The sequence below is a fragment of the Microcaecilia unicolor genome, chromosome 6, assembly GCF_901765095.1.
Source record: "Microcaecilia unicolor chromosome 6, aMicUni1.1, whole genome shotgun sequence".
Lineage (NCBI taxonomy): Eukaryota > Metazoa > Chordata > Amphibia > Gymnophiona > Siphonopidae > Microcaecilia > Microcaecilia unicolor.
In genome coordinates this window covers 126,043,029-126,066,254 of record NC_044036.1, presented here as the reverse complement: position 1 = coordinate 126,066,254, position 23,226 = coordinate 126,043,029, and the positions used below count along the sequence as shown (strand labels likewise).

The 23,226-nt window shown below is 40.0% G+C and overlaps 1 protein-coding gene across 1 annotated transcript in view; it reads left to right on the top strand.

Moving 5' to 3' along the window:
* BRINP3 (BMP/retinoic acid inducible neural specific 3) overlaps positions 1 to 23,226 on the top strand; it is a 505,009-nt gene that overhangs the window by 268,298 nt on the left and 213,485 nt on the right. The window contains exon 5 of the mRNA XM_030207490.1: positions 16,853 to 17,043. Within this exon, the coding sequence (XP_030063350.1) occupies positions 16,853 to 17,043 (191 nt within the window). The remainder of the gene's footprint in view (positions 1 to 16,852; positions 17,044 to 23,226) is intronic.

Here is a 23,226-nt window from a genome sequence, read left to right as displayed (position 1 = left end):
TGGCAAGGGTATGTATAACTTATAAGATTCTATAAGTTGCTTGCATAACTGAGAGACATCCGGTTATGCATTGTGTCTAGATTTGTTGAAAGCTTTTTACAAAGTCCCTCATGAGAGATTCCTGAGAACATTAAAAAAAAACATGGGATAGGAGGCAATGTTTTGTTGTTTATTAGGAATTGGTTAATGGATAGAAAACAGAGAGTAGGGTTAAATGGCCATTTTTCTCATTTAAATGGCCATTTTTCTCAATGGAGGAGGATGAATTATAGAGTCCCGCTGGGATCTGTACTGGGATCAGTGCTATTTAATATATTTATAAATGATCTGGAAATCGGAAAACAAGTAAAGTGATTAAATTTGCAGATACCACAAAGTTATTCAAAGTTTTTAAAACATGTGGACTGTGAAAAGTTACAGGAAGACCTTAGGAAATTGGAAGACTGGGCATCCAAATGGCAGATGAATTTTAATGTAGACAAATGTAAAGTAATGCACATTGGGAAGAATAATCCAAATAATAGTTACCTGGTACTAGGATCCACCTTGGGAATTATCATCCAAGAAAAAGATCTAGGTGTCATCATAGCATTATGTTTACATCTTCTACCCAGTGTGTGGTGGCAGCCAAAAAAGCAAACAAGATGCTAGGAATTATTAGGAAAGGGATGCAAAATAAAACCAAGAATATTATAATGCCTCTATATCATTCCATGGTGCTACCTCACCTTGAGCATTGTGTGCAATTCTGTCACTGAATTTCAAAGATATAGTGGAATTAGAAAAGGTTCAAAGACGGGCAACCAAAATGATAAAAGGGATGGCAACTTTCTAAAATTAAGAACTGCTAACAGGCAGCCAATGCTTTATATCAGGGGTAATAATAAAATCCACAAACACTTTCTCCACCCGATATGTAATAATGTATGTACAGAAACTCTCTCACTGAACCTCGGTAGTATCACTCATGGTATATACTCAACCAATGAGAGTTACACACTGACTTCTCCATCAGTTCTTTAAATTAAATAATTGTTACAGCTTATTTTTTATATAAGTTTTGATATTTTTAAATAACTCACTCATGTTATAGTAGTTCTTCAACAGTGTCAGCTTGGGGAGAACTCTATTCCAACATGCAGCATATTTTGCTGAATCATTATCAAGGAAACCCCCTTATAAAATTTTTCTCAATGTTAGCTCCTCAAATAGAAAAACAAAATGTTACCTCTCAAACAGCCTGACCCATCTTGCTGACCAGTCATTCAATATCAGTCAAGATGGTGACTCACGCTATTAAACCCCTTCGTATTCTGTCAAGTGACCTCACATCCACCATTCACAGCCACTCCATTCAAACCAAAGTCATCCACTCCATCTCAGCGATCAATCCCCTCAGGGCTACAGATATTAAATTAATTATCCATGTAATATTTAGTAAACATTCTAAATTATCACCCTCCCAAATGAGACACAGTATGTTTTTTTTTTATCCACCCAGTGTTGCACCAAGGGAGCCTGCAAGTTCCCAGTTGTTATCCTTGGTTTGTGTTCATTGAGCCTCAATTGAATAGGTCTACTACTACTCCCCACAATTAACATGGGCATTCAATAACATATTCACACTGTTACATGAGGTTTGGGTCCTAGCTTTTATAACTGTCTTCGTTCAATGGCAATCCAATTTGGACCCGAAATGGTAACCCCACACCATTGACATAAGAAGTCAGTGTATAAATCTCATTGGTTGAGTATATACCATGAGTGACACTACTAACGTTCAGTGAGAGTGTTTGTAACTTTCTATGTCATGTATACATGTAGCCAATGTATTTGTGTATAAGCCACTATTTCCTTATGTAGATACTTCTTAAAAGACCTCCTATGTGTGATAATTCATAGATTATCAAGTATTAATTGATTTGGCTTGCACAAAGGGGGCATTTCTAAAACTGGGCATCTGGTGCCTTGAGGACAAGTGGTGATAGCCTATCGTCCAATGGCATCTGGGCATCCAGGTTCCATTATGGAATACTAGCATAACCTGGATACAGTGCACATTATACAGTATTTATGCACCCCCAGTTACACCAACCATAAAACTGGTATAAATACAGGTGCCTAAATGCGCTGCCCATTACCCATCCATGTACATGCCCCCTTGGATTTACATGCTATGCCACTTATGCATGCCCTTATAGAATAACGCTTAGATGCCCTGCTAGTATTTATATGGCTAAGTGTATGCCTACTTGCAAAAGCTCTAGTATTCAGTATATGAACACACTAAAATGGCATGCAGACTTGGTTTTCACAGTTTTTAAGGTGCAATAACATTTGCCATGTTTACCCATCTTTTTTCTATCAGCCATAAGAGCAATCTTGGCTTAAAAAGAACTTTGGTGACCCCTGATGTAGGCAGTTTGTGTTTGCCGAAACACGGCCCATGTCGGGTCAAGTGTCTGGTGCCTTCAATAAAGTTTCCTAAGCAACACTTCCTGTGTTGGTTTGTTATTGGATCAAGCTCTACTTTACTTTGTTCTGATTGACTTTTCTGTAGAGATCTGTGTCCTGTTTGCTGCTTGTTTTGTTTTTCTTATTTCCATTTTCGGACAATGTCATCAATAGTGCACCCTTTGGCTCAAATAATACTCACTTATGTGCAATACAATACATATTTATAAACAGTGTTCATTGCTGAGCAATAGTACACTATTAGACATTAGCACACTAATGATTAGCATGTGCTAAATTATAAGATACCCCTAGGAATATAACAAGCATATTATCATTTAGTGCATGCTAATCATTAGTGTGTGCTAAATCTGTTTATGTGCCTTAGTAAAAAGACCCCTTTGTTTAAGCAATTGGATTACACCGGAAAAAAAATAGATTTTTTTTCTGTCATTATGGATTTAAAATGCTATGAATCAAACATGGGAAATGTCAACATTTCCCAAGTTGTTTCAAATAAATGCACATCCTTATCCCAAATGTCTTTTGCAGCATGACAAATAATTGTTAAATGCCAAATAGTCTCATTTCTTTGGCCAGTTGTGCAGCTTCAAATTTTTGCTGAACTGAACTCCCAGTGAATAAGAGGAAATGATGTGACTCAGAGCCTATGTTCCAGAGCTTTGTTTTAAGCACTATAAAGTATAATTATCTGAATGATTATTTAATTAGTGACACAGATGGAAGATTATATGTCAACATAACACTGCAGCAGAAATTACTTCTGCAGCATTGAGTGTGCTAGTCGCTTTCAGATGCAGTTCATTTTGTGCCATCTTATGCTAAAGCCAGATTGTTCTCACTGTTAATGCATTATTTTTTTTATTTATTTAGATGTATTTCTTAAATTGCCTTCCCAGTACCAAAATCAAGGCAATTTACAATAAGAACTGGAAAAAACTGTAACAAACTGGGTTGGGATGCAGAACAGAGTGTGTGTGTGTGTGTATATATATATATCTATATATGTATATAGATAGATAGATAGATAGATAGATAGATATATTTTTTTATGGTCATGAAAAAGGGAACAATGGGAATGGTTATTCTGCCTTTCTGTAGTTTTTGCAACTACATTCAAAACAGTTTACATAGTATATACAGGTACTTATTTGTACCAGGGGCAATGGAGGGTTAAGTGACTTGCCCAGAGTCATAAGGAGCTGCAGTTGGAATCAAACCCAGATCGCCAGGATCAAAGTCCGCTACACTAACCACTAGGCTACTCCAAGATACACAAGAACAGACAGCAAAAAAAAAAAAGAAAAAGAAAAAAAGAAGCACAAATAGGTCATCGAGAATGGAAAAATTGAGAGTCCTTTAATTAATAGACCCGAGACAGGCTGTGTTTCAATGTAACTATGCCTACCTCAGGGATCTGACAGAAAACATTAAAATATAATGAAAACAAAATAAAATGAAATACATCAAGATAATTCATATGAGACAAGATATGCTGGTATTTATGTAAACAATAAACTTACATATCATTCTATGCCACAATGATATGAAAAGAAAACATACTCAAAGTACATGCAGGTTGCAATAATGATACGTGGAGGGGCATAATCAAACGGGGATGACCATCATCCAGCACCGAAAATCATGATGAATGAAAGTATATCCAGCACCGAAAATCCTAGTTTGTGAACACCGCGGACCCTGATGCAGGATTCGAAACCTTGGCCAAAGTTGGGCCGTGGTTAGAGATTCAGCAGACTACCGGGTGACTGGAAAGATAAGTCTCTTTTCATATTTAACAGCTGCTTTGAAGAGTTTACGATAGTAAAAACAGGAGGTTTTTCAGCCAGTGATGAATGCGTGGGTCTCCCTAAAGTTGATTAAGTATTAACAACGGAGTGTCCCAACGTTTATTTGAGTGTTAGTTAATAGTCACATATCTCCTTTGTTTCCCTTGTTTGGGGGGGATTAAACAGGGTTGCTCAATTTCTCAATGTTGTTTAATATGGCTTTAGAGCCTCTTGCTATAGCTAATAGAAAAGCTGATAATATTGTAGGGATGAAGTGTTGGGAAGAAAGTTACAAATTGTCTGCCTATGCAGATAACTTGTTGCTCTATATGTGTATGCAATCCTTGACTACTCTGCTTGCCTAGATTGACATATTTTCTAGGATATCTGGTTATAAGATTAACTAGGAAAATTCAGGGGCTATGCCCCTTAATGTGCGTGCCCATAGCATCTTTATGGACTACCTCGTATGTGGGCTCCTCATAAACTGAAATGTTTGGGGTGTGGTATGTTAATTCTGTGGAACATTCTTTACACCTTCATAAAATAATCATTGTGACATTGTATTGAAGTGGTCACTCTTATATCTGTCCTGGTGAGGCATCTGGATGCTATCAACATGGTATTTGTGCCTAAGATAAATTACGTTTTGAGTGTGGTACTTCTTCCATAACCTGACTCTTTTTATAAAATATTAGAAATGAAAATGTTTAGTTTTTTTGTGCAAGTGTAAAACACCAAGAATTGCTTTGAGGAAATTAAAATTAGTCAAAAGTCAAGGGGTGTTAATTTTAGAGATTTTAAGTTACATCGTTATGCTTTTCTGATAGCTGCTACTGTAGCTTGAAGATAAGGCAGATGATAAGTTAAGTAGGTAAGTATTGTCATATTGGGAAAGACCAAAGGTCCATCAAGCCCAGCATCCTGTTTCCAACAGTGGCCAATCCAGGTCACAAATACCTGGCAGATCTAAAAAAAAAGTACAAAACATTTTATAGTGCTTATCCCAGAAATAGTGGATTTTCCCCTATTCCATTTAACCTACTGACCATTTAACCCTACTCTCTGTTTTTTATCTTTTACCCAGTTTTTAATCCACAATAGAACACTACCTCCTATCCCATGGCTCTCCAATTTCCTCTGGAGTCTTTCATGAGGCACTTTGTCAAACGCCTTCTGAAAATCCATACACAATATTAACTGGCTCCCCTTTATCCATCTGTTTGTTCACCCCTTCAAAGAAATGTAGTAGATTGGTGAGGCAATATTTCCCTTCACTAAATCCATGTTGACTTTGTCTTATTAATCCATGCTTTTGAATATGCTCTGTAATTTTGTTCTTAATAATAATCTCTACCATTTTGCCCGGCACCGACGTCAGACTCACCGGCCTATAATTTCCCGGATCTCCTCTGGAACCTTTTTTAAAAATCGGCATTACATTGGCCACCCTCCAATCTTCCAGTACCACGCTCAATTTTAAGGATAAATTATATATTTCTAACAATAGCTCCGCAAGCTCATTTTTCAGTTCTATCAGTACTCTGGGATGAATACCATCCAGTCCAGGAGATTTGCTACTCTTCAGTTTGTAGAACTGCCCCATTATATCCTCCAGGTTTACAGAGAATTCATTAAGTTTCTCCAACTTGTCAGCTTCGAATACCATTTCTGGCACTGGTATCCCACCCAAATCTTCCTCGTTGAAGACTTAAGCAAAGAATTCATTTAATCTCTCTGTTACGGCTTTGTCTTCCATGATTGCCCCTTTTACTCCTCGGCCATCTAGCGGTCCAACTGATTCTTTTGCCGGCTTCTGCTTTTAATATACCTAAAAAAAAGTTTACTATGTGTTTTTGCCTCCAACGCAATCTTTTTTTCGAAGTCCATCTTAGCCTTCCTTATCAGCGCTTTGCATTTGACTTGACATTCCTTATGCTGTTTCTTATTATTTTCAGTCGGTTCCTTCTTCCATTTTCTGAAGGATTTTCTTTTAGCTCTAACGGCTTCCTTCACCTCACTTTTTAACCACGCCAGCTGTCGTTTAGTCTTCCGTCCTCCTTTTTTAATACGCGAAATATATTTGGCCTTAGCTTCCAGGATGGTGTTTTTGAACAGCACCCACATCTGATGTAAATTTTTGACCCTCGCAGTCGCTCCTCTAAGATTTTTTTTCACCGTTCTTTTCATTTTATCATAATCTCTTTTTTTAAAGTTAAACGCTAACATATTTGATTTCCTATATGTATACTTACTTAAAAGCTAATATCAAATCTGATCATATTATGATCACTGAATCCGATCATATTATGAGGGAGGGTGCCTAGGTGGTTACAGTTTGAGAGGGCAATGGTTACTCCATTTCCTCTGAGTAGTTTGGTAAAGGCTCAGGCTCGTTAAATCTCATAATCCAGTGATAATTGCAACATCAGGGTTTATAAAGACTGTGGCCCAGTGTTTGAATCTGTCCTGGCCTGGTTCCAAAGGTTATCTTTCTCTAGTTCAATCCTGAGCTAAGGATACAAGATGAGTGTTTGGATGGCCTGAGTGGCAGGCTAGGGGTATTTGGTTTGTGCATCAACTTTTTCGGGAGGATAAATTTAAGACTTTTGAGTTGAGAGGGAATAACAAACTCTAGAGGTAGGCATCATTATCAATGGATACAGCTAAAGCATTGTTTATAGTGCACTCAGGTAATTGCTCAACTACTTGGTATAGCTTCTGAATTGACTGACTGTTTTTTGTGTGACTCTGGCGGACTCTCTCAAAAGGGCATCAACTATCTACAAGAAGATGAAGTATTTTGTGTGTATGTTGCACTTGAACAAATTTAGGAGTTTAATTTTGGGGAGGGTTTTCCCAAGCCATATTGGGAAGCTTTTTGGAATAAAGTGTGCAGGTCATCACTATCAGCAGTAGTCATTCAGTCTCTGTATTATTTAGTTCATAGAGTCTTATTGACCCCTTCCAAAGTTGCAAAATTGGGGGCTGGTGATTCTAATAAATGCTATTCTTGTGGGCCTGCTTTGGGAACTGTAACTCATATGCTGTTCACCTGTACAAATTTAACACAAATTTGGGTACCAATGTGGGATAGAATTATAAATGTGTTAGGAATTCACACTGAGCTCAATTATAAGATTATTGTGTTGCAATTAGTCGCTTTATCTCATTCATTGAGGGGTCCTGTTACTAAGCAATGGTAGGGCTAATGTGTGGATAGCGCATGCCGAATTGGCACTACCACAGGGGTAGCTCAGGTGCCCTGCTGTTGTTTCAAAGTTGGCACATGCTGTTTCCCACAGAATTTTTTTTTTTATTTTCTACAGTGGGGGGCACAAGTTGCATGTGAGCCCTTACCACTAGGTCAATGGGTGAGGTGTAACGGCTCAGGCAGTAAATGGCTGCATGCTACTTTTAATTTTAGTGCATGGCCATTTACTGCCCCAATTAAAAAAGTCCTTTTTCCCAACCATGGAAAAAATGGCCCAGCATGCTCCAATTTCATGCATCTTCACTACTGCAGGCCACTTTTTTACCGCTGCTTAGTAAAAGGACCCCTAAGTAAGGAGCAGTCTAAGCTATTTGATTTACTTTTAGCATAGCTATATGGTTTATATTGTCTGAGTGGAAAGACAAAAGTCTTGTCAGTGAATATGTGATGGAATACTCTATGTCTCACTAAAAGTATGAAGAAATTGCTGCAGCTAAGAGCTGGAGATTTTCAGTGTTTAGAAAGATCTGGGCTCCATTAATTTGTTTTGTCAACAAGTTGATATCTAAGCAGGATTGAATTTTGGCCCTTGTTAAAAGAGAATATTTGTTAGACCCAGGGCTTGGGGGGGGGGGGGGGGGGTTAGTATGTCATATTGTATTGGTTTTTGGTTTTGGCACCTCTGTTCGTAAAAATAGCAAGTTTAAACAGAAAAACAAAACAAAAAAACCCCAAAAGCTTAGACATAGAAGGGTCAGTCTGTAGACCTAATGGTAGGGCTTTCCAAAGAGAGGGCACTAAGGGGGAATTCATCAAGGTGCATTAGGATTTTAAGTCACATTATTTGCCTCTTAATATCACTGAAAGGTCCCTAATGTAGCCTGACAATTTTCTGAAGTGATATTTATACGGAAACATGATCCCTATTGGTAGTCATGTGAGACTACTTCTAGAGGCGCCATTTTGTGAAAGGTATCGGATTGGGCAGGAGTGACTGGGCTTCACTCCTGCCCAAGGAACCCCCTGGACTACCAATGTTGTTCCAGTATGGGCATAGTTTGGGGGTGAGGGGGGGCATTTCCCTACAAATGATCTGCCCCTATCTGGGTAGGGTTAAGGGCACAGGTGACCAGACACTGACTTCCTCTTGTGCCGCTAATGCCCTCTCTCGCACTTGCTCTCCTCCTCTCTGACCCTTGCAGCAGCAAAACAAAAAACATGAAACCGTGCACGAGGCTGTGGCCCCCTGCACACCGCTACTGGCTCCCTTATTCCTCCCTCTCCAAAACAGGAAGTTACATCATGAGGGTAGGAAAAAGGAAGGGACCTGGCAGCAGTGCGTGCATGGCTATGGCCCCATGCACAGTTTCATTCTATTTCTGGCTTTGCCGCCACGAGGGTAACAGAGGAGAGTGAGCGAGTGCAGCTTGTGGTTCATCTAGGCTGCTGCGAGTGTGAGGGTCATAGAGGAGAGTAAGGGATCATAACTTGTGGTTCATCCAGGCTGCCACAAGCATGATGGTCGCAGAGGAGGGTCAATGAGCACAGCTTGTGGTTTCTTCATGCTGCCGCAGTAGTGGCCCAGGAGGAGGAAGGAAGCTGGCAGCAGCACGAACTGGGCTGCAGCCCAAGGAGGTTAGATTGAGAACAGGAGATGCATGACGTCAAAAAAGTTGAAGCCATGGAGGTTTGTCTCTGTTTCCCTTCCCCTGTGCAGCCGTCATCCCCATACATTCAAAACAAAGCAAACAATCCTTTGAGCTGCTGCATCCATGTTGTCGTTCTTTAATGTTGGTAGCATTTTTATTTAATCTCACTTATATGTTCAAATATGCCAGCTTGTGCAGCATACAGATATATACAGAGGTAATGGAATAACTTTTCATAGATAGAGTAGTAATTTGTTTTATAATTGTAATCAGTGTGTCATTTGGAGAGGCTGGTTATAGGGACAACCTAGCAAGTGCTGTATTTGTGCAGAGATTTTTTTTTATCTCCTGGTAAAGGACTATTAAAACAGAGATCATATTATGAGAATCAGATCCTCAACATCCAGAGTTTCTATCTATCTATTTATTTAATTATTTATTTATGACACTTATATCCCACATTAAACATGAATTAGGTTGAAACCTGGGAGCATTTAAAATCTTTTTTTCCTGTGCCTAGATCAAAAGAGGAAGATGGTTTGTGGGAAAATGCTATTTTTTTGTGGAATGCAAGTATATTATAAAAATGCACTTAATATTGTTTATACTATTTAAAAGAGAGATATCGAATAATGAAGGTAGAGCTACCTTCATGCAGAGCTACCTTCTTGCAGAAATCCAGAGTCAATCTAAATGTGCCAACATTTTGCAGTTCTCTGGTGTGTATATTTATTTATTCAAGTCTGTTTGGTTGTAAAAGACATGCTTTTTTTTTGGGGGGGGGGGGGGTAATTTTTTTGTCTCCTGGCTTTGTGTTTTTATGTATTATTATTATTATTATTATTTATTATTTATTGCATTTGTATCCCACATTTTCCCACCTATTTGTAGGCTCAATGTGGCTTACAGAGTTTTGTTATGACATAGTCATTCCAGGATGTCAGTTACAATTCGTAATGTACAAAGATTAGGAAAGGGTAGAGAGAAGGAGGGTATTAAGCAGGATAGTATAGAAGGTGAACTTTAATAGCTGGGTGAGCTGGTAGGTAATTTTGTAAGGTTATGGGTTCTCTTTGTAGGCCTTGTTGAAGAGATGTGTCTTCAAAGATTTGCGAAAGTTAGTTATTTCGTCAATAGTTTTCAGGGCTGTAGGTAATGCATTCAACAACTGCGTGCTCGTATACGAGAAGCTAGTAGCATGTATCAGCTTGTATTTTAGTCCTTTACAGCTGAGAAAGTGCAGATTGAGAAATTTGCGAGCTGATCTTTTGGAGTTTCTGGGAGGCAGGTCTACAAGGTTTAATGATGGCTAAGGGAAAGCAGCAATAGAACAGTTGAAGCTGAATGATATTTATGTTTTCCGAATGATGATGCATAGCTTGATGGGATGTCCTTGTTGTAAGACCAGTAAATCATTTCTTACCTTGTTTAAAATTAACCAAGGAGGAACAAATCTATTATTCTGTCTCACTGTATTTTCAGTTTTGGTACACTGTAAGTCATCACAAGGACAAAATATAAGAAAACCAATGGACTGCACTAGGGACTTATAGCCCATTTAGTTATGTTTAAAGAAATGAGAGATTTTTGCATGAAAGAAAACCAATGGACTGCATTAGGGGCTTATAGCCCATTTAGTTATGTTTAAAGAAATGAGAGATCTGCATGAAAGAAAATATTTATTTTTATTATTTTGACTTATGAAAACCACTTGTCCCTGAAACATGCTCAAAACAGAATAATCCATTTGTAAAAAAGGGATGAGGTGAAGATGTGATTCTATGTGCCCCAATGAAAGAAGCACGCACCTCAGTAAAACAACCCCTTAATTTGTAATGTAGTATTTGAAATATGTCATGTTTTGAAATTTACACCTGATATCTTTATAGTTTGCACAGTATGAGGGGACACACTACTGTTTGTCTGGTATTCCATATTTGGTGAGGATCTATTTGCATTCTGTGTGTGAAGAAGATACCAGGAGGCGTATTTTCAAAGCACTTACACTTACAAAGTCAGGTGTTCTGTTTGTATTGAATGACTGTACAGGATCAATCTGTACTAATCTGTCTTGTTTAGTTTTCCAATAGGTATATTGATGTTCTTGTGCCCATCACAATGTTTACGGTACAGTCTTTCCTTAGGAAGGCCCTTTATGTGTGACTCTTGGAAATTAGTGCTATTATGGTAGAATTGCTCTATAGTTCCTGAGTGACAATTGTAGAGTTTTTTTATTTAAAATATGCCTGATACTGGATTTTGAATTTGAATTTAGATTACGCCTTCCTCAGCAGTAGCTTAAAGCAAGTTACATTCAGGTACAGTAGATATTTCCTTTTCCAGGAGGGCTTGCAGTCTGTGTGTACAGGCAATGGAGTGTTAGATGACTTGTCCAAGAAATCAAGGAGCCGCAGTTGGATTTGAACCCTGGTTTCACTGGTTGTCAGCCTACTGCTCTATTAGGTACATATAATACAGTCAAATATTTAGACACTTTCAGCTGCCAAACTCATACACCTATGTCAAAAGTGTCTACATTTTTGTCTGTAATAAAATTCAGAGACATTCAAAGAATGAGTATGCTGGTGAATGTATTCGTTGTTGTGCATTTGTCCCCTGATGAAGCCATAAAGCAAAATAGCATGGCCACTGTAGGGATAAGTGATATAAGGGTCTATAACATAGTCATTGTGACATTTTGATAAGTTCCTTGCATACAGCATGTATCACAAATGTGAATATGAACCATAATGAATATGTATGAGATACATATATGTAAATGAATACGCTAATATGTCAGAACCCATCCTTTGGTCCCCCCCCCCCCCCCAAATGGAACAATCAAACTACACATATATGTTACAGGTACCTCCTTTACGAGTATTGGGACATGTGGGGGTTGGGGTGGAGGACTGGGTGCTTTCAGCTTGGTGGGGTGGAGGTGGAGGGAGTTGATGCTTTCAACCAGTTGGGGGTAAGGTGAGGTGGTTCTACTTTTGGGGGTGAGAAGAGTGGGTGTTTCCAACTCGGGGTGTGGAGTAGCTGTTTGTGGGGTAGGGCCCGGGAATATCAGACCATAGCTTTGCAATCTGATGCTCCCAGATTGCAAGAGTAACGTCGCTTTCAAGGTGGCTCAAAACCAGTATTATTTTCAACTCAGGATTCATAATCCTGTCAGAAATCAAGGTATGGTAAAAGGCAATCTTTTACCACACCTTGATGAATTCTCCCCTACATAAGACAAAATGCTGAGTGGTGAGTAACCTCCAGAATTATATTTATTTATTTATTTATTTATTTATTTTTAACATTTGTAACCCATCTAAAACTAAATAGTCCACAGAATAAAACTTACATAAAATGTACAACATACATAAAACAAACTCACACTTAAAACTTATTACACTATTCAGAGTATCTCTACCCATACCGGACTGCTTATTATACAGATATCATCAGCACATAATCAAAAAATCACAGGTAAAGGGATCAAATGAAGATTGGCATTTTGTGAATGAAGAATATGTGCTGAGACCTAACAGTCAGAAAATTAAAGAACTACAACAGAAAAGCTGAATAGAAGTTGCAATGGATTAACAGTAAAGTTTTGAACTTAATTCTATAAGAAATCGGAAACCAATGATCATACATGCAAGCATTATAAAGGAGATTGGCAGTCATGTTCAGTATTAATTGAAGAAACTTTAACAAGGCAGTTTTAATAAACAGAATACAAAGTTACAACAATCGACACAACAGAGGCACTGTTCCCTCTAAGTTGAGTGAGTCTCCTCCATTTACAGTCCTGCCAGTGAGGGGTGCTGTTTCACTATCACATTTTCAGTAGTGAGAGACAGGCAAGTTCTACAGACTCCAGGAAACCTGCTTGTCCCTAAAGATTGAAAATATGACATTGAAGCACCATCCCCTACTGGTAGCAGTGCAGTTGGTGGATACCCGCTCAGCTTAGAGGGAACAGTGGATACAGCCCGACCAAGACACAAAACTGAGGGGCCCTTTTACAAAGGCTTGTAGGTGCCTATGCATGTCCAACATACGTCAAATTGGCACTACCGTCCAGCTACCGTGTGTCCTGGGTGGTCATTTTCTATTTTCTATCATATGGCATTTACCTGACGGTAATCAGCAGTTGACGCGCGCTGGATGCTTGCCACCCGGTTAGCACGCGAGACCTTACTGCTAAGTCAATGGGTGGCGGGAAGGTCTCAGGCCGAAAATGGAGGGGCACTGGTTTTCATTTTGCCATACATTCATTTTCTGGCACATTAAAAAATGCCTTTTTTCTAGGTGCACTGAAGAAATGGACCAGCGCGCATCCAAAACATGTGCCTACAGCAGTGCAGGCCACTTTTAGATGTGCCTTAGTATTGGGCCCCAAATTTTTCCCCCAAGAAAAAGCTTAATGGACTGGATATGTTGCAGGACAAAACATGTTTTAACTACAACAGAAAATTAAAACTAACTGTATACCTATACAATTGAACTGTTACCCGTTTATCTTAGCTGAAAATAATATAGCTCTAAGATAAGCACACACAGATACAATACCTATTTATTTTTATGCCACTGTATTTAGCAATGCTGAGATAAGCAGATATCTTACTGAAAAGTCTCTTAAAATAACCAGATAACTTACCTGGTTATCTTTAAGCATATGACACTCTGCTAAATATTGGCTCCGGATATTTAAATAAAACAAGTTTTCCTTCATATATATTGCACAAGGTTTCTAAGTACTATGGGCTTTATTTACTAAACTGCACTAAGGTTTTGGAGTAACTGTGTAGTAATTTATAAAGTTAACTCACAATAACAACAAACTTCTGCATTAGCTCTCAGGGCCATTCCCAGCATTGTAGCATGCAGCAGTGGCATAGCTACCAAGGGCCTTGGGGGCTTGGGCTCCCTTACTTTAGGCTCAGGCCTCCTCCAAAATTGTGGCAGCCTGCCAATACATGACTAGCAGGGGTGTTCAAGCCCTGCCAGCTGAAGAGCTTGCCTCCAGAGCACTACCTATGCTGCCTGAGCAGCAAGAAGTTGGCAGAATGCTCTAGCTGCCGATGCCGGCACTTCTGCACATGCCTAGTTCATGTATTTGAACTGAGCACACATTAAAGTGCTGGCTATGGTGGCTAGAACAGCCAGCCTACTTTCTCACCTCTCAAACAGCACAGGCAGGGCTCTAGTGGTGAAATTTCAGCTAGGAAGCAACCCTGCCAGCAAAGGTAAGATCTGGTTTGGCAGTGGGTGAATGGGGCTGAGAGGAAATTCTTGACCCCCTCCCGAGTCCACCCTGGGTACCTCCCCCCAAATCAACTTCTGGCTATGCTCCTGCCATGTAGTTAATGCAGAGAAAACTGTATTACTTTACATTATCTCGTGGATTCTATATATGGCACCTCATTTGGGTGCCTAAATTTGTGCACGCATATAAATTAATTGGCTAATGAGCCAATTAACATCAATAATTTGATGCTAACAACCAATTATTGAAGTTAATTAGCACCCATTAAAATTTACACGCACAACTGGCTACATGCTATTCTATCAGGTATGGCGTATAACTCTACTAGCCTGTAATTCAAAAGGGACATGGCCATGGTTGTGCCAGGGCCATTCTGAAAAGTTGCACGAATAGTTACAGAATGCTGACTCAGCACATCTAACTTGGGCAGGTTTTCAGCAGGTGTAAGTCTGGCACACAAAGGTAGGCATGTAAATCAGTGCTAAGCATTATTCTATAAAGGGCACTTTAGTGCTGATTTTCACCGGCACCAAATTTGAGCGCCATTTCTAGAATTCCTCCCTAATTGCATTACCGATATCTCATATATAGTTAGCTACTGCTCGAGGTGGTTTTAATTGCTCTATGTTATTTGCCACATTAACAGTTAATGTATAGCAACTATGCCCAGGACAGCTGTAAAACAAAGTCCCTGCCCATTCCATACTCTTTTATGAGATAGGTGTTTAACACGGAAATTGTATGTGCAGCTAAGACAGTGCTTCTCAACTAGTCCTTAGGGCACACCTAGCCAGTAAAGTTTTCAGAATATCAACAATTCATATGCATGAGAGAGATTGTCATTCTCCCATAAAAATACCTTTTCACTTGCGACACAATGCAACCAAAGACCATAACGAACATTACCTGACTCTTCATCCCCCTTTTCCTCTCTGTTCCCCCCAACTGTACCTACCATACATATGTATCACAATATCACATTCATTCGTACCATGTATTTGTTCAGACCGTAATCGGCTAACGCCATTAACGGTTCTATGTAAGCCACATTGAGCCTGCAAAAGGTGGGAAAATGTGGGATACAAATGTAATACAGCAAAAAATAGCAGGTAGAGTCAAGCAAAATGCATGACAATGGAAAAAATAAAGGAAGGGGGGAAGAGAGACCTCAGACTGGCGGCATGCAGCCAAATTAATGGGATTACTCGTGCGAAAATGCAAATATGCACATATGCACCATCACCATGTTTTAATCACTGGTCCTCGACCCACCACCTCCCTAGATATTAAACAATATTTGCTTTTGTAATCATATTCATACAAAGCGTGCTACATATACCCTCTCAGGACATAAAAAGCAGACATAATAACTTATCTTATAGCAGCTTCAAAATCGGGCCTCCCCTGGCAGCTTCAAAATCGGGCCTGAGAGGGTATATGTAGCACGCTTTGTATAAATATGATTACAAAAACAAATATTGTTTAATATCTAGGGAGGTGGTGGGTCGAGGACCAGTGATTAAAACATGGTGATGGTGCATATGTGCATCTTTGCATTTTCACATGAGTAATCCCATTAATTTGGCTGCATGCCGCCAGTCTGAGGTCTCTCTTCCCCCCCTTCCTTTATTTTTTTCCATTGTCATGCATTTTGTTTGACTCTACCCGCTATGTTTTGCTGTATTACCATAAGTGAAGCGGTGTTTTTCCCTTTTTTGACTGTTACTTGGATACAAATGTAACAAATAATAATAATAATTCTCTGCCTCCTTGGTATGCATATCTTTCTTATGGGTATCCTGAAAACCTGATTGGCTGAGTGTGTCCTGAGGAACTGGTTGAGAACCATTGTGTTAAGGCACTACATAGATGTTAAAGGAGCCCTTTTCCTACTCCGCGTAGGCGCATACATGTGTCCTATGAACGTCAGTTTTGAACTACCATCCAGCTACCTCGTGGCCTGGACAGTAGTTTCATTTTTTACAAGCGTCCACTAAACGCACTGGAAATTTTCCTGCGTGCAGCACTAACCAGGCAGTAGTTAGCATTGTACGTGCATAAACCATTACCACCCGGTTAACGCATGAGACTTTACTTCTAGGTCAATGGATGGTGTTAAGATCTCAGACCCAAAATAGACGCGCACCAATTTAAATTTGCCGCATTTCCATTTTCGGCCAAAAAAGGGTCCTTTTTGCAGGCGTGCTGAAAAATGGACCTGCACACGTCCAATACACACGTCTACACCAGCACAGGCCATTTTTCGGCGCACCTTAGTAAAAGGACCCTACAATGTGGTGACATTGTTAATGTGGGGTAACTCCTCCATTAAAAATCTAACAACTTAGGAAACAGGCTCCTATAATATATTTCAGATACTTCAACATTATTATATTTGCTGTGTTTATGAGTGCTATGAAAGCTGTACTTACATGTTATGAACATATTATTTGTATAGGTGAGGAATCGCTCACAATTTTTGTGGACAAAAGGAAGCTGAGCAAGAAATCAGAAGGAAGCGATCCCAGTGGTAACAGTTCCTCTGTGACTCTGGAGACTCTGCATCAACTGGCTGCCTCTTATTTCATTGATAGGGACAGTACCCTGCGTAGACTCCATCACATTCAAATTGCATCCACAGCCATAAAGGTATGGATCAAGCAATGCCTGTTTATTTCACATTGTCATTTTATTGTGTGAGCAATGTAATTAAGTTGATCTGAAGGAATGTTGGTGATCTTCTAACCTGAAATGCGTTGGAAAAACCCTTTCACCAGATATAATAAAAGGTCCTAGGTTCTATTTCCAATCTCAATATTGTATAGTAGTGGTGCTTACGGTATTTATTTACTAGTTCTTAGAGAAATCTGAAGCACAAGTCTCTAGATAAAGAGAGAGCATACAATAAGAATTAACTAAGCCAGTTCTTTATTACACAGAACATGCTGGAAACCATAGCAAGCAATGGCTAGCCACAGTAAATCCTAATATAAACCATTGTAGCCATGTTCTCTGATATCTGACAGCTTCCACTGTGGTGATTATAGGAATTTTGTTCTGTTTATTAAATCACATCAAGATTTGCAGTGTTAAAGAGAGAATAGAATTTTATTTCACCCAAATCTGGCATTCGTGGACGACTTCTTTTTAGTAATCATTTTGAGAAAATAAATAGTCTTTCCTGAGAAATGTGAAAAAATGGGTTGGCTCTTTTGAAAAGGTAGCTTATGATTTATTATAATTACAGCTATTACAATGAGTGCAATTTGATTTGATGCAAGATCTCTATCTGGGTAGGTTTTTACAAGTTATTGTGGACCTTATATATAAAATATTAGATTTTATTCTATATCCATGAAAAAATGCTCAATGAATGTTGTCTATAATATAATATGGTATAAAGAGGCATATTTTCAAAGCACTTTGGGAGGCTATGTTCCATAGGTTTCTATGGAACTTTGGGAGGCTAAGTGCTTTGTAAATATGCCTCAAGGTCTCTTTATGAAAAGTTCCATATAAATAGATTTTTTTTCATAGTCATCAATAGATTTTTATCTTGCAATTAGCTATTGCAATGTAGGATTTTTGCTATTATTATTCTGGTTCAGTAGGCCTAAATGTCCTTAAATAAATTATTTCCTGCCTGAAACTTTTTTTTCATAAAATATTTATTTATTTATTTATTGCATTTGTATCCCACATTTCCCCACCTATTTGCAGGCTCAATGTGGCTTACAGAGTTTTGTTATGACATAGTCATTCCAGGATAGCAGATACAATAGGTAATGTCCAAAGATTAAGTAAGAAGCGAGAAGGATTTATTACTTGTTCTTCCTAGATGATAAATTAGCTCTCAGTTTCTAGAAAATCATATCTGATCTTTTGCCATGTATCTACACTGTTCCTCTTAGAGCAATCTTTGTAGCTTTCTTAATATGTTAGCCTCATATAAAGTGCTATAGGAAATCAGAACATTGCCACAGCTTTACATCCTAGGTATGTTGGGTAGATTTGGCTCTTCAGTTTATGTAGAATTTTAATCATGACAATTACTTGAAATCTCTGACATCTCTGGACAAATTCAACCTTTGTGGACTCTTAAGAAGGTCAGTCTTGGTACATAGATGGTGGTTAAACTTAACAGCTTGCAGGGGGGAAGTAACAAATCCATATTTTTGAAAGGTCTCAGCATGACCTATCAAATATTGCTATATTTATCTTCATATTTTAGAGGGGAGCAGAGAACAATTCTGTACTGCCAACTTTTCTTATTTCTTGCTTCTTTATTCTGAACTCAGTGGAAAAATGGAGTGGCTGAAAAGAAGGATTAGTAAAAGGAAGAATTGCAAGGAAACAGGCCAGGGTGCACAAGAACTGAATCAAAACTGCCATTGTACATCTGGTACTATTCCCTCCTACTCATCTTTCTAGTCCCATATTTCTGTTCGAGCAGTTGCGTCACCAACCTTTGTTTAGTGTGAATCTCAGAGGGGAAACTACCATAAGATAGGAAATCAAGAAGAAGGGTAGCTGAGTAGGGGAGGGAGATAAAAGAGAATTGCAGGTCAGATTTAGCACATTTGCTCTTACAGCTCTTGAGATAGCTAAATTTTAATTTAGCAGAAGAAGCAGTAGTCTTTCTCAGCTATTGGTAGACTGAGAACACTGCTTTAATCAACATTGGCATTTTGCCATTTTCTTCTCTTTTTGTGGTGGGAAATATTGAAGAGCTAAGATTCATTTTATTTTGTTATTGCACACTCAGACATATTAAACATCCCCTGAGCAGTTAACTCAAGAATCATTCAAGGACTGACATAAATGGAGTGGTCTGGTTCCTGCATATCATAATGTCTTGAGCCAGTCCATGTGGATAGTCACCAGTGGATATGGCAGGGAGTTGTGCAGGTGGCTTATCATTAACCAAGGCTGAGGAGAGATATGAGAGAGGTATATAAAATACTGAGTAGAGTGGAATGGGTAAATGTGAATCACTTGTTTTACTCTTTCCAAAAATGCTAGGACTAGGGGGCATGCAATGAAGCTACAAAGTAGTAAATTTAAAATGAATCAGAGAAAATATTTCTTCACTCAACATATTAAATACTCCCTTCTGTCATCTTCTCCCCCCTTATGTACTCAGTTATCACTCCCTCTCACCAATACTATAAAAACATATTTACCTGCTTCCTGATAAGTCCCTTTCATCCTTTCTCAGTGACTGACGCCTGGCTTGCCTTCTTCCATGATCCTTCCTCCCCCTCTCTCATCCTTGGTGACTTTAATATTCCTGCTAATGATCCTTCCAACTCTTATATTTCCAAGTTACTCGCTTTAACGTCGTCCTTTAATCTCCAACTATGCTCCACCTCCCCCACTCATCAAAATGGTCACTGTCTTGATCTCATCTTCTCCTCCAACTGTTCATCTTCTAGTTACCTTGCCTCTGATCATCCCTCCTCTGATCACCATCTTATAACTTTCACACTTAAATCTCCTCCCTCCCAGTCCCATCCTATCCTATCTAATTTATCTAGGAATCTTCACGATATTGACCCTTCATCTCTATCCTCCCATGTTTCAAACCTCCTCTCTACTGTGGCACCATCCACGTCTGTCAACGAGGCTGTTTCTTCTTACAACAATACTCTATCCTCTGCCTTAGACACTCTTGCACCTTTGATGACTCGCACTGTAAGGCGTACAAAACCCCAACCTTGGCTGACTTCTAATATCCGCTACCTACGTTCCTGTACCCGCTCCGCCGAACGCCTCTGGCGGAAATCTCGGGCCCTTGCTGATTTCTTACACTTTAAGTTCATGCTGACCTCCTTCCAATCTGCTCTTTTACGTGCCAAACAGGATTATTATATCCAACTGACCAACTCTCTTGACTCTAATCCTCGACTTCTCTTCACCACATTGAACTCTCTCCTCAAGGTGCCCCCTCCTCCAACTCCCCCCTCATTATCTCCTCAGACCCTTGCTGAATTCTTTCACAACAAGGTTCAAAAGATAAACCTTGCTTTCTCTACCTCACCAGCCTCTCCCTCCACTAGTCCGTTCCCCTCTCTCTCCTTCCCCTCATTCCCTTTCCTCCTTTCCTGAAGTTACTATTGAGGAAACTACACTTCTCCTTTCTTCCTCAAAATGTACCACCTGTTCCTCTGATCCCATTCCCACCCACCTTCTTAATGCCATCTCTCCTACTCTTATTCCTTTTATCTGTCACATTCTCAACCTCTCACTTTCCACTGCGACTGTCCCTGCTGCCTTTAAACATGCTGTGGTCACACCTCTCCTTAAGAAGCCTTCACTTGACCCTACTTGTCCCTCTAATTACCGACCCATCTCCCTCCTTCCTTTTCTCTCCAAATTACTTGAGCGTGCTGTTCACCGCCGCTGCCTTGATTTTCTCTCCTCACATGCTATTCTTGACCCACTACAATCTGGTTTTCGCCCTCTCCACTCAACCGAAACTGCGCTTACTAAAGTCTCCAATGACCTATTACTGACTAAATCCAGAGGTCAATATTCCATCCTCATTCTTCTTGATCTTTCCGCTGCTTTTGACACTGTCGATCACAGCATACTTCTCGATACCCTGTCCTCACTTGGATTCCAGGGCTCTGTCCTTTCCTGGTTCTCTTCCTACCTCTCCCTCCGCACCTTTAGTGTTCACTCTGGTGGATCCTCTTCTACCTCTATCCCTCTGCCTGTCAGCGTACCTCAGGGTTCTGTTCTTGGTCCCCTCCTCTTTTCTATCTACACTTCATTAATCTCATCCCATGGCTTTTCCTACCACCTCTATGCTGATGACTCCCAAATCTACCTTTCTACCCCTGATATCTCACCTTGCATCCAAACCAAAGTTTCAGCGTGCTTGTCTGACATTGCTGCCTGGATGTCTCAACTCCACCTGAAATTAAATATGACCAAAACCGAGCTTCTCATTTTCCCCCCCCAAACCCACCTCCCCCCCCCCCCCATTTTCTATTTCTGTTGATGGCTCTCTCATTCTCCCTGTCTCCTCAGCTCGAAACCTTGGGGTCATCTTTGACTCTTCTCTCTCCTTCTCTGCTCATATCCAGCAGACCGCCAAGACCTGTCGTTTCTTTCTTTACAACATCCGTAAAATCCGCCCCTTTCTTTCCGAGCACTCTACCAAAACCCTCATCCACACCCTTGTCACCTCTCGTTTAGACTACTGCAATCTGCTTCTTGCTGGCCTCCCACTTAGTCACCTCTCCCCTCTCCAGTCGGTTCAAAACTCTGCTGCCCGTCTCATCTTCCGCCAGGGTTGCTTTACTCATACTACCCCTCTCCTCAAGACCCTTCACTGGCTCCCTATCCATTTTCGCATCCTGTTCAAACTTCTTCTACTAACCTATAAATGTATTCACTCTGCTGCTCCCCAGTATCTCTCCACACTCGTCCTTCCCTACACCCCTTCCTGTGCACTCCGCTCCATGGATAAATCCTTCTTATCTGTTCCCTTCTCCACTACTGCCAACTCCAGACTTTGCGCCTTCTGTCTCGCTGCACCCTACGCCTGGAATAAACTTCCTGAGCCCCTACGTCTTGCCCCATCCTTGGCCACCTTTAAATCTAGACTGAAAGCCCACCTCTTTAACATTGCTTTTGACTCGTAACCACTCGCCTCCACCTACCCTCCTCTCTTCCTTCCCGATCACATTAATTGATTTGATTTGCTTACTTTATTTATTTTTTGTCTATTAGATTGTAAGCTCTTTGAGCAGGGACTGTCTTTCTTCTATGTTTGTACAGCGCTGCGTATGCCTTGTAGCGCTATAGAAATGCTAAATAGTAGTAGTAGTAGTAGTTCCTAAATCAATGCAAATAAAATAAAATTGTGTACAACCTCTTTCCAATAGAAAGAGCTGTCATTAAAAAAACCCTACAAAATAACCAAAGCATTATCATCAGGCCTGTATGCACAAACGTACATAGAAGAAGGGCATAGACAGACCTCAAACAGAACATACTTCAGGAAACTGACAGAAACCCACACAGGAGTATACAAAACAGTTGAAATCAGGATCCAAGATGGCCGCCGAACTAGACGTGTGAGCGTGAGCTCCGAAGTTTTTCAGGTTTGCGGCTGTTTGTCATGGAGCGCTCCCTGGGAGAAATGGGGAATAGAAAAGGAAAAGCGGTGGCTCTTACCTCCTCGAGCGCTGCTGGTAGTCCCGCCATGACACAACCCACACTTGAGACCTTTGGAATCCGCCCACTGGGACCGAGGGATCCTGCTACTGGAATCTCCAAAACGATACGCATGGAGCACAGTGCAGAGGGTGCTACTTTGAGCCCTTTAGCAGGCTTGACCCCACCACAACCTGGAAGGAGTAGCGGAACAGAGGAAGCACTGTTCGAACAGGCGTCCGAAGTGGGCGGACTATCGTCGGCGGTAGGAGGTCCGGTTCTAGCTTCAACTCCAGGTACTGTTACAGTGGGAAGGGGATATTTGCCCCTAACCTTAACCCAAGAAATAGATCTTCTTGGATTAGGAGGTGGTATGGAAAAACCTGCAATAATCACTATGGATGTGATTTGGGAGGCCATTCAAGGGGTGAACGTGAACCTCCAGCGTATCTTTAATTCCTCACAGACTGAAATAAGACAATTAAAGGAGCAATCTAATCAGCTTACCACCATAGTTGAACTACATCAGGAAAAAATTCAGACTTTTGATTCTGAATTGAAATCCATGCCAACTACAGTGGTAGCTGTTATAAAAGATAACAAAATCCAGGCAAAGAAATTGGAATATATGGAAAATCAATCCAGAAGGAATAATCTCAGAGTACT